The sequence below is a fragment of the Anomaloglossus baeobatrachus genome, chromosome 5, assembly GCF_048569485.1.
Source record: "Anomaloglossus baeobatrachus isolate aAnoBae1 chromosome 5, aAnoBae1.hap1, whole genome shotgun sequence".
Classification (NCBI taxonomy): Eukaryota; Metazoa; Chordata; class Amphibia; order Anura; family Aromobatidae; genus Anomaloglossus; species Anomaloglossus baeobatrachus.
The window spans coordinates 511,852,398-511,865,179 of record NC_134357.1 but is presented as its reverse complement, the minus strand read 5'-3'; the positions used below and the strand labels follow the sequence as shown (position 1 = coordinate 511,865,179).

The 12,782-nt window shown below is 50.9% G+C and overlaps 1 protein-coding gene across 1 annotated transcript in view; it reads right to left on the bottom strand.

Moving 5' to 3' along the window:
- LOC142311968 (uncharacterized) overlaps positions 1–12,782 on the bottom strand; it is an 89,067-nt gene that overhangs the window by 54,644 nt on the left and 21,641 nt on the right. Inside the window, 3 exon segments of the mRNA XM_075350831.1 lie at positions 9,178–9,275; positions 9,359–9,482; positions 9,565–9,744. Of these exon segments, the coding sequence (XP_075206946.1) occupies positions 9,178–9,275; positions 9,359–9,482; positions 9,565–9,744 (402 nt within the window).

Below are 12,782 nucleotides of genomic sequence, written 5' to 3'. Positions count from 1 at the left end.
TCCCAGCGAGCCCGCTTAGGCGGTCTGGGACTGCGGTCCGTGTCGGAGACCTCACCTTGGGACCTATGAGTCACCCCAGGAGCACTTTGCTGCTCCAACCGAGGGGGGCCTGGGGTCAATGATTCAACAGTGCCCGGGGCCTGTGTTACCGGTCTGGACTGCAAGGCTTCTAGTATCTTAGCAGACCATTTATCCATAGACTCAGAAAGTTTGTCAGCAAATACTGCAAACTCCGTCCCTGTCACCTGGACAGTGGTAGCAGGTGGTTCCACCTCTGCCACCAGTGGCAGGGGCTCCGGCTGAGTAAGTGCCACAGGGGCCGAGCATTGCACACAATGAGGGTAGGTGGAACCTGCCGGTAGCATAGCCGCACATGAGGTACAGGTTGCAAAGTAAGCCTGTGCTTTGGCACCCTTGCTTTTTGCGGACGACATGCTGTTGTCTCCTCTGAGTACAATCCGGGAGGGTATATAGCCAAAAACCAACAGTGCGACCGTACAGAGTAAATGTATAGCATATAAGCATATATATATATATACACTTCGGCACCCAGGGGGGCCAGCACCTAGTAACAGGTGCGGCTTACCGACCGCCCAAAGCGGTTGTGTGACCACCAGATTCCCTGCCTGGGCCTCCCAGAGCCGTGTTGTCTCTCCTCTCCAGCTTCAGAAGTGCTGACATGAATGGCTGCCGGCGTTCTGTGAGGAGGAGGGGGCCGTGGGCGTGCCCTAGAAAGTGCGGGAATCTGGTGCCCCACGGTGCTCAGTGAGGGGGGAGGAGGATACAAAGTATGCTCCAGCCCTCAGCGCTGACGTCCAGTGCAGCGTCCCGCCCTTCCCCTGACTGGCAGGCCCGGGGGCGGGAGTATGCGGTACTAGGCCGCAGAAGCCGGGGACTAAAGTTATAAGCGCGGCCGGCAAACAAGCGCGGCCAGCGCGGTAGTCCCGGCGCACTAACACATCCAGCAGTGCTGCAGCGTGTATGACACAAGCGCTCCATGCGCCGTCCCCAAGGGGACACAGAGTACCTCACAGTAGCAGGGCCTTGTCCCTGACGATACCCGGCTCCTGTCCAGCAGATTCCCCAGGGGCTGCGGAGGGAGCACGGTTCCAGTGCCTGGAGACCGATTAGGATCCCACTTCACCCAGAGCCATTAAGGGATGGGGAAGGAAAACATCATGTGGCTCCTGCCTGTGTACCCGCAATGGGTACCTCAACCTTAACAGCACCGCCGACCAGAGTGGGGTGAGAAGGGAGCATGCCGGGGGCCCTGTTAGGGGCCCTCTTTTCTTCCATCCGATATAGTCAGCAGCTGCTGCTGACTAAATTGTGGAGCTATGCGTGCATGTGTGCCTCCTTCGCACAAAGCATAAAAACTGGAGGAGCCCGTGATGCACGGGGGGTGTATAGGCAGAAGGGGAGGGGCTTTACACTTTTAAGTGTAATACTTTGTGTGGCCTCCGGAGGCAGAAGCTATACACCCAATTGTCTGGGTCTCCCAATGGAGCGACAAAGAAAGTCCGCTACTGGTGTCTTTGCTGTGGGCGCTGTGGCCCGTGAGATCTGACCCTTGGGATTTTTATAATATAGAAGAAACTCCAGCTTACCATATAGCTCTGTGCAGCAGGACTAGGCGTGCTGCTGATCCTTCAGGAGGCCAGGCTGTACTCAGTCATAGTTAGAGAAAGGGTTGGATCCAGCAAAAAATTCACTCTGCCCCATCCCTCTGCTAATATATACGTCTTTTGTATATTTTTATACTTATTTTTCAATAAAGTGGAATTTGTTAACCATGGAATTTGATGCTGGATCCAACCCTTGGGATTTTTGCAGGCACTTGCAGACGCCCTATCTCCCGCGTTGGGCTTCCGTCTCGCTCTCTCTGGGCTCACTAGTGGGACAAGATGTGGAATCTTGTACCCTGCTGGCTAATTGACAAGGGGCTTGAAGCTGTCCTCGCCCTAGGGTCCAGGCACCCCGACTGTGCACGGCCTCCGGACCGGATTCCCGCTGTCTGAACTGGCGGGCTACAACCCTGACCCAGTCCACTTAAGGTCTCCCGCAACCAGATCTCCGTCGCCTGTGGCCCTGCTCTGCCGTCTGCCACCTAGTCAGCTCAGGTAGTCAGGTAGTCCGGGAGCTACAACCCCCGACTACCACTCCACTCCTCTCACTTCCACTGCTCAACTCTGTCGTGTTCCCTTCCCTGACACCTCAGAAGCCCTAGGTGGGCGTCACCATCTGTCTGGTTCCGTCCACTGGTGTGTCCCTATTGTACTTGGGAAGGAGGGGGGGGGGGGGGTGACTAGGCGTTGTGGTTGGTGTTACTTTGTACCTGTGTGTGAGTTGTGTTGGTAGGCAAGGAGGAGAGAGTCCTGCATCTTTAGGATGGATGCAGTCTCCTGTGACAACCTGGTTTTGCCAGGGAGTCACATCTCCACCAAGTATAAACCATACACTGAATGGCCACATTATTACAGACCCCCATCTAGTAGCGTTGGATTTCCTTTGGCATTTAGGAGTTCACCAATTTATCGCATTAAAGATTGTAGGTGATAAATTAGAATTATTCTTACCGTTAATTCGATTTCTAGGACCTTCCACGACAGCATAGGAGGTTGTCTCTCCACGCCCTAATTGGGACAGGAAGTTCAAGAGGTTTAAAAGGACCCTCCCACCTCCCACAGCCAGTGTCTTACAAAGAATCCATAGCATATGAGAAGTACAACATATCCATGAATATATGAATATAAAAGGGGAGGGAATTACCTGCTGTCGTGGAAGGTCCTAGAAATCGAATTAACGGTAAGAATAATTCTAATTTCTCTAGTCCCTTCCACGACAGCATAGGAGGAATACCAAAGAATTGATACCTAGGGGGGGACCACAGCCTGCAGGACTATCCTGCCAAAAGCCAAATCCCTGCTGGAATCCAGATCCAGACGATAATGCTTCGTGAAAGAATGGAGGGAAGACCACGTAGCCGCCTGGCAGATCTGCTCAGGGGAAGCCCCTGCCCGTTCAGCCCAGGAGACAGAGGTAGTCCTGGTGGAGTGCGCCGTGAATCCGGAAGGAGGAGAGAGATGCCGAGCGAGGTAGGCATCCCTAATCGCCCGCACAATCCAGTTGGCGACGGTACTCTTAGCCACCTTCCTGCCCTTATTGCGGCCAAGGGCTGGATGAACAGGTTAGAATCAAGGCGCCAAGAAGCAGTAACCTCCAGGTAGTGCAACACTGTCCGACGGACATCCAAAGAATGAAACACTTCCTCACCCGGAGTCCAAGGATACTGACAGAAGGAAGGCAGGACGATGGACTGAAAACGGTGAAATCCGAAACCACCTTGGGAAGGAAGGAAGGGTCCAGCTGAAAACAATGCTGTCAACTCTGACGGTCAGGTAAGGTTCCCGAATAGACAAAGCCAGAAGTTCTCCAACTCAGCGAGCAGACGTAATAGCCACAAGAAAAGCAGTCGTGTGAGAAAGAGAACGAATGGTACAAGAGCACATTGGCTCAAATGGGGACTGAGACAGTCCGGAAGGACCACATGGAGATCCCAGCGAGGTGTCAGGAACCTCTGACGTGGACAGAGTCCACTAGCGGACACAAAGAACCGACGGATCCAACGATGATCTGCCAGAGCCCTGTCAAAGACTGCACTGAGGGCTGACACCTGGACTGTCAGTGCGCTAGGCCTAAGGCCTAAGTCCAATCCCCACTGGAGGAAGTCCAGAATCTGCGCAATATAAGGCCGAAGTGGGACAGGAGGCCGAGAACCACACCAGGAGGAAATCTCTTCCAGATGTTGTTGGAAATACTATCAGTCACTGGTTAACGGTTCTTCTGTAGGGTAGCCACAACTTTGTCAGAAAGCCCTTGGGCCTTCAGTGCCCGGGACTCAGAAGCCAGGCAGCCAAGTTGAGTTTCTGGGGAGCCGGATGGAAAATCGGACCCTGGGACAGTAAGCTGGGGACCGAACCCAAGAGGGCTGGGCCGTCTATTCCTAGAGTCATGACCAGGCTGTACCAACTCCTCCGAGGCCACAGCGGGGCAACCAGTATAGTTGGGACCCCCTCGTCTCTGACCTTCCTCAGGGCCCTTGCGAGAAGAGGAAGAGGGGGGACGCGTAAGCGAGGCAAAGGACCAAGTGTGGCCGAAAGCGTCTACCCCTAACGCCTAGTCCCGCGGGTTCAGGGAGACAAATGTTGCGACCCGAATTTCCTGCTGAAGCAAGAGGTCTACCTCTGGAGTACCCCACCTTGCCACTAGAGAGCAGAACACCGCTCGGGCCAGACTCCACTCCCCTGGGTGAACATCCTGATGACTCAGGAAGTCTGCTTGAAGGCGTAGGGATCCTTGTAGAAGGACTGCAGAAAGGGATAGCAGGGACTGTCCTGCCCAGTGGAAGATCCGGGAGGACACAGACTTCAGGGCGCCGACCTAGTACTGCCCTGATGGCGGAGATGTGCCACTGTGGAGCCATTGTCCCAGTAGACTTGGACGTGAGTGTCCCAGATGGGATCCTGGGCAGCGAGGAGGCTTCTCCGACCACCCCGAGTTCCCGGTAGTTGGAGGACTGGGTGCCGACCTAGGGGCTCCAGCCCCCCTGAACTGAGAGTTTTCCACCCTAGCCCCCCAGCCCTTCTGGCTGGCCTACGCTGCCAGTGAACCCATGGGTGACCGGGTCCAGGCAACCCCAACCATCAGGTTGTAGGGACACACCAGAGGAGGGACAAGGAGACGGGTGCCGACAGGCGAACCGGTGCTCAGGGAGGAAGGGAGCCCGACCCAATGAACCAGGACACGATCCCATAGACAACGAGAGTGGGCCGGAGCCCACAAGACTGAGGGAATGCAGGACGTCATAAAACCCAGGGCCGATATAGCGCCTCGAAGGGTCGGGCACGCCTGTCCCCGAACATCGAGAGGCTGTCCAGCAGCGTCAATCTATGATCCTCTGGGGGAAGGATGCCTGTCAGGAAGAGGCCAACTCCGCAACGGAGGAAGGTGACCACCTCAGCCCTGATCCTTGAAAAGGGTCTTGGAGCCGAGAAGGAGCTGAAGGGAAGTACCTGTAAGTGGAAACGAAGCATGGCCCCTCCGTGCAGAACCGCAATTTTGAGGTACTGCCTGAGACAAGGATGGAAGGGCACCCGGAACTAGGCGCCCCTCAGGGCAATCGAGGCCAACAAGTGGCGGAGACCGAGCAGGGGAACAACAGAGTTCACAGACTCCATTCTGGAAACGTCGGTATCAGACCCGCTGGTTTGAGACGCTTCAGAAAGATGAAAAGCCGGACGTCTCCAGATGGTGCTGTGACAAGGCAGAAACGGAGTAGCGACCTACCCCTACTTCCAGACTCGGGACAGAGAAACGACCCCCGAATGGATTAACACCCGAATCATCGAGCACAGGAGATCCTGAGAACCCTGGGACGACAGGGCCGTGACGCGGAGGCCGGGGGGGGGGGGGGGGGTGAGTCTACCAACAGACCCTCTGAGATGAGCTTGTAGGACCCCTGGCAAGGTGGAGAAGGCCCGCCACTGGGGAAGAAAAGCAGAGAGCCGTCCCCCCACCCGAGCCGACTCACTGTTCGTCATGCTGAGGACTTTGTGGATGGGAAGGGATGAGAAAGTACTCCCCTCACCCTAAGGGTAGCTCCCACGGTCAGACTCACCTCTCCCTTTGGACTGGGAGGCCCGAGGTATCGAGGGATGAAAGGACCGTTGCCCGGAGGGTGTATCTGGTAGGCCTGACGATCAGTCGCCCTGTCCAGAATATCATCCAGGGTAGGCCCAACCCTTAAGCACCCCTTAACGGACGGGAGCAAGCCGTAATGTGGAAGTAGAGTCCCCACTCCAAGCCTTAGCCTAGAGCTCGTCTGTCCGAGTTAGACAAGACTGAGGTCCTGGCAGCCAGGCGGACCGACTACACAGAGGTACCTGCCAACCAGTAGCCTTCCTAAGTAAGGGAAGGGATTCCAGTAACTCATCCTTAGGCCCCAGGAAATTGAGCCTCCACTGGTCGAGCCTCCAAAGGAGGGACAGGGAGACCTAAGAGGAGGTAGTATGGGCCCGATGGGAGATGACGAAGCCTCCCAGGACTTCTTCATGAGACTTCTGACTACCCAACTATCAGATTCCAAGCTGGTAATCGGCCGCAAGGGGGAGCGCGGTTAGTATAGCGACCTTGGCCACCTGCATGGGAATCTCCCAAAGCAACCCAGAACTCTCCAGGGGAACTGTGTCAGAGGACACTCCAGAAGCTCCTCAAGGAAATCCCATTCTAGAGAGAAGATCCAGGACAGTAGCATGGACAAAAACCCCCTTGCCCAGTGGTTTTCAGGCCCGCGAACATCTCGCCCTTAACGGAGGGGAGGACTCATCCTCCAACCCTACAGTGCACCCAACTGCTCCATTAAGACTCCCCAATCATCTCCGGGAAAAGAAGAGACCGGTCAGGCCCGGAGAAAAACCTATATCGGGACCCACCGAGGCGGAATCAGCCTCAGGATCAGACGACTGGAGGTAGCTTTTTTGTGGCAGAAGGGTCAGCAGCAGGGAGGGAGGCCAGCGAGGCCTGAAGCTCCTGTATCAACATGGACCGCAGCTTGGCACAAGGGACGGGCTATACACACGATGCCTGCCCTCTCCACTTAATGGAACAGAGAAGCGTCATCAGACCAGGCAGCCAGCCCATGTCCTGATACAGCAATATCCAGGAGTGTCCCCTGGGATTCAACTCCCAAGCTCACACACCCAAGGCCAAAGGCCACCAGTAGCCCATGGAATGGACAGACGTATACTGCTGGCAAGGTTTCCTTAGCCTTGCACACTTGTCTCACCATGACAGCCTGAAACCAGGCATAAGGGACCGTCCCTCAGCCTCTTCTGAAGCAGGGGGAAACGCTGGGCTCTGCAAAAGCAGAGGAAGACCTGGCAGTGCACACAGAAGAATCCTTACCGTGGGTCTGATGCCTTCAGGGCAGCCTTCCTGTGGAAAGGCCTGCCCCCCCCCAGCGACTGGTGATGTTCCCCGCCTCCTGCAGCAGGTCCCGGACAGGCCGTGTCAGCGTCGGCGTGTCCTCCACGCTGCCTCCGCAAACCGGAAGCGCTCAACCGGAAGTCCGCAAGACCGGAAGTCCCGCCCCCGGGAGCACTTCCGGATCGCTCCGGCAGCGTGCATGCAGGAAGCGGCCGGCGGCTCAGGGAGGACGCCGGCCGGGGAGCTCAACAGCCTGCATCACCCCATAGGAGGCTCCGGAAGGCTGGAGCAGCGGTCCCCCACAGCGTGAGGGAACAGCAAGGGAGGAGTGGTGAAGGCCCGACCGATGCTGTCCGGCTTAAGGTAACAGGGGAAAGAGAAAAAAAAAAAAAATATTATACTGTAGTTCGCCGGCCACCACAGCATAGGAGAAAAATAAAAACCTCTCCATGCCCCATGGGGACAGGAAAGACACTGGCTGTGGGAGGTGGGAGGGTCTTTTAAACCTCTTGAACTTCCTGTCCCAATTAGGGCGTGGAGAGACAACCTCCTATGCTGTCGTGGAAGGGACTAGAGAAAATAGTTCTGCAGGAATACAGGCCCATGGGGACATGAAAGCTTCTTACATTTACCGAAAATTAGACTGAGGAGCTGACAGCCACTGAACATCCCATTCTACCTCGTCCCAGAAATGCTCTATAGGACTAAGATCTGAGGACTGTGAAGGCCGAGGAGGCAAGAAAAAGTAATGTCATGTTCCTGATATAAAGAAGAGGAAGATCCCGGCACCCCCTGGAAAGAATTGCTGTGTGACATAAAGCTTCACTTGTGGAGCTGCAGAATATACTGTAATTACAGGGCCATGAGGCAAAATACTATCATTATATGGTGAAAGCTATGGGTCATTGTAAATCACTGTAATGTGAAAGTTATGGGAGAAAAGGCAGCTGGGCAGGAGAGAGTTACAGAGGGTCAGCCCTGCAGCTGGGCAGGAGAGAGTTACAGAGGGTCAGCCCTGCAGCTGGGCAGGAGAGAGTTACAGAGGGTCAGCCCTGCAGCTGGGCAGGAGAGAGTTACAGAGGGTCAGCCCTGCAGCTGGGCAGGGGGGAGATACAGAGAGTCAGCCCTGCAGCTGGGCAGGAGAGAGTTACAGAGGGTCAGCCCTGCAGCTGGGCAGGGGAGAGTTACAGAGGATCAGCCCTGCAGCTGGGCAGGAGAGAGTTACAGAGGGTCAGCCCTGCAGCTGGGCAGGGGAGAGTTACAGAGGGTCAGCCCTGCAGCTGGGCAGGGGAGAGTTACAGAGGGTCAGCCCTGCAGCTGGGTAGGGGAGAGGTACAGAGGTTCAGCCCTGCAGCTGGGCAGGGGAGAGTTACAGACATTACATTCATTTTATAGCATGGGTCATGGTCCTCCTACCAAAGGGTAATCAGCTCCTATGAAGGGATGATCTTGGTCAGTCACAATGCTTAGGTAAGGTCTAGTGTCCAAATATCAGTCCGACGACCAAGGATTACACCACCACCAGACACCTGACATGAAGGATACACGGATTCATGCTGCTTTTGACTATTTTTGACCCATCATCAGAATAAGCAGCAACCTGGAATCCACCAATGTTTCTCACTGCTCAGTGATACAATTTATTCTCTCTTTTGCTCATTGAAGTTAAAATTTCTGTTTCCCTTAGACTACAATGAGAACAGAACCGATTGTCTTCTGCTATAACCCATCTGTGCTAAGGAACGATGACTACATTCTAATACATTAGATGATCACCATCATTGTATTCAGCTGCAGATACCTAAATGATGAGATGTTTACATCCACAGGATCCAATATCACTGGGGATTTTTCCATGATCTCACCATTCATTATACTCTGTACATCAGTTCATGTACAAATCCAGGGAAACTGGCAGTTTTTGCAATACCGGTCCTGGGTAATCTAGCACCATTGACCGTATTCAAAGTCATTCAAAATGTTCATCTGCAGCTTTCATATTCTGAACACTGATCCCTTCATTATACGCTGCACTACACGGTCATGTGTGTAATAGGTTTCACATGGGAGTGTCAAAATGTCTCTAATTAATTAGCCAGAGTATAATACTGATGGATAAAAAGACTGAGCAGAAAACCTTCACAGCCGTCTACACATCACATGGAGATTTCATGGCACCTTCTCTCCATCTACCTGATCATCCTGAGGAACATCGGGATTTTCTTGTTTACAGTCCTGTGGAAGAAGAGGACGGGGACATCTCTCTGGTGTTGTCCTCTCACTGGATAGAACTGGAGGAAACACATACAGGGAGTGAATTCATTCTTTACATACAGATAATTATAGGCCGTGTGTATTTAGTCCTGTCTATTACCTGGTGATGTGAGGGGCTGGGGAATGTCCATCATGACCTCCTTGTACAGATCTATGTTTCCTTCTAAATACTCCCACTCCTCCATGGAGAAATAGATGGTGACATCCTGACACCTTATAGGAACCTGACACATACAATGATACCGTCATTCCCCGATCCCTTCATAGCATTACTGTATAATGTCCCAGCATTCCCAGCAGTGTCACCTCTCCAGTCAGCAGCTCAATCATCTTGTAGGTGAGTTCTAGGATCTTCTGCTCATTGATGCCCTCATGTATCAGGGGGTGAGGTGGAGGCCCCGTGATTGGGCTCAGGGGTCTTCCCCATCCCTCAGACACAGGGTCCTGACAGCGCTCACTAGAGGTCTTCTTCACTACTGTGTAATCCTGGTTATGGAGAGACACATTAATAAACCTCACTACAGACATTTCCAGAGTCATCACCTCTCCAGTTCTAGTAGCAACAACCAGGACAGTTAAAGCAGACTTATAAAAGGTAAAAGGCAACAACTTCAGGAACATATTGAAACAGCAGAAAAAAAAGTCTTTAAATTTGCCTTATATTACATCATATCCCATGGCCCAAGAACCACCAACACCAAAGTAAGTTGCACATAGAAAAACTTTAATTGGTTGGGTCAAGCATATAAATATTACATGGGATATAAAAATTGTGACAAGTAACAAGGTTAAATGACATATAAGAGCGAATAAAGAACCCCATGTGGGGCTGCATGGATCAAATTAGGTGCACACAAAAAGGTGTACTCCCAGCAGGGCCAGTGTAAGTGCCTTTTACAAAACGCAGGTTCACCTAATCAAGAACTCTAGGCACATTACAGATAAATGAACAGGAATATATTCCCAGCAGAGCCAGTGTAAGTGCCTATACAAAAGATAAATTCACAGTCAGTGACAGAATAACACTTTAGTAAATGACAATAAGCATGTTACCCACACACATCATCCGGTGAACAGGGATGTGTTCCCAGCAAGGTCAGTGTAGATGCCATTGCAATAAACAGGTTCACAGTGAGTGATAGAGTAACATTTAAGTATATGAACATAGGCACATTGCCCAGGCATCTAGTCCAATGGACAGGGATATATTCCCAGCAGGGCCAGTGTACGTGCCTATATCATAAACAGGTTCACAGCAAATGACAGGGTAACACTTTAGTGAATGACAATAGGCACATTACACAAACACATGGTCCAACGGACTGGGAAATATTCCCAGCAAAACCAATGTAAGTGCCTTTCCAAGTTCACAGTAATGACAGGATAACACTTAGTACATAATCATTGGCACATTACCCAAACACATAGCCCGGTGGATATTCCACCAATTATAGCACTCACATGCAGTCACACAAGGGGAAAAAATTCCCAATACGTATTTCGTGGTGACTTCCTCAGGGGACCAAGAGGAAGAGGTCCCCTGAGGAAGTCACCACGAAATACGTATTGGGAATTTTTTCCCCTTGTGTGACTGCATGTGAGTGCTATAATTGGTGGAATATCCACCGGGCTATGTGTTTGGGTAATGTGCCAATGATTATGTACTAAGTGTTATCCTGTCATTACTGTGAACTTGGAAAGGCACTTACATTGGTTTTGCTGGGAATATTTCCCAGTCCGTTGGACCATGTGTTTGTGTAATGTGCCTATTGTCATTCACTAAAGTGTTACCCTGTCATTTGCTGTGAACCTGTTTATGATATAGGCACGTACACTGGCCCTGCTGGGAATATATCCCTGTCCATTGGACTAGATGCCTGGGCAATGTGCCTATGTTCATATACTTAAATGTTACTCTATCACTCACTGTGAACCTGTTTATTGCAATGGCATTTACACTGACCTTGCTGGGAACACATCCCTGTTCACCGGATGATGTGTGTGGGTAACATGCTTATTGTCATTTACTAAAGTGTTATTCTGTCACTGACTGTGAATTTATCTTTTGTATAGGCACTTACACTGGCTCTGCTGGGAATATATTCCTGTTCATTTATCTGTAATGTGCCTAGAGTTCTTGATTAGGTGAACCTGCGTTTTGTAAAAGGCACTTACACTGGCCCTGCTGGGAGTACACCTTTTTGTGTGCACCTAATTTGATCCATGCAGCCCCACATGGGGTTCTTTATTCGCTCTTATATGTCATTTAACCTTCTTACTTGTCACAATTTTTATATCCCATGTAATATTTATATGCTTGACCCAACCAATTAAAGTTTTTCTATGTGCAACTTACTTTGGTGTTGGTGGTTCTTGGGCCATGGGATATGATGTAATATAAGGCAAATTTAAAGACTTTTTTTTCTGCTGTTTCAACCTCTCCAGTTCTGTCCATCTGTTATTCCCATAGATAAGAATGATGTTGTTGCAACTAAATTCTAACATTCTCACAGGGATGGATAAACTAGGGGAGATGTGAAACTAGAAATTCAGAGCTCCCAAAACAGGCTAGTACTAGAGTTGAGTGGACTCGCAGATAACCAGGACCTGATGATCCCTGCTAAAATTTTTAATTTTAATTTAATTTAAAGCTAAATTCACGCTTTCACTTCCGGTGCCACAGATTAGCCATCATTGAATATGCACTGCTTCCACCGCCCACTAGCGCCTGTGATTGGTTGCAGAAATATGATAAATATGATAAAAGAGAATACGGGAATATGAAAAAGAAATTATAGATAATTTCTTTTTCCCTGAGAAAGGAGACGGTCCTTGTCTCTGAAACGCGTTGGAATGCTGTAATAAAAAAATAAATTTCTACATCAATTCTGCATCAGTGGTTTTTAAGCGCGGCATATACCCGTATTCTCTTTTATCATATTTCTACCACGATATCACGGGGCCACTGCTTGAACCACGCGGACACTCACATGCGATTTAAGGAGTTGTTACTGTCACAACCCCATCAGGTGAGTGTACCTATTTCTTTCCTATCAACTCACGTTATACTGGGTAAGACCCTATTGCGCCTTTTGTTTCCCCACTTCCAACACCTGCATGTGATTGGTTGCAGTCAGACGCACCCCCACGCTGAGTAGCAGCATTTTTGACGCTTCAAATCACAGGCCCAGGTTTGCGGGTCTATAGTGTACAATAAAATAAATAAAAAAAAATTGCTGGAGGGTCCCTCTGTATTATGATACCCAGCACAGACAAAGCCCATGGCTAGAGTCTATAGCACCCAGCCCTTATCTAGTATAGTATAGTATCTAGTGTATCAAAATTAAAAAAAACAAAAAAACGCATGCAGCTTTTTTTTTTTTTTAACATAATTAAAAACACCAGCGTGCGCCCCCCCTCAATTTTGATACTCAGCCTGACAGCTGGGGCTGCTAGTCTCAGACTGGGAAGGCCTATGGTTATTAGGCTGTCCCCAGCTTAAAAATTGCAACCTGTAGCTGCCT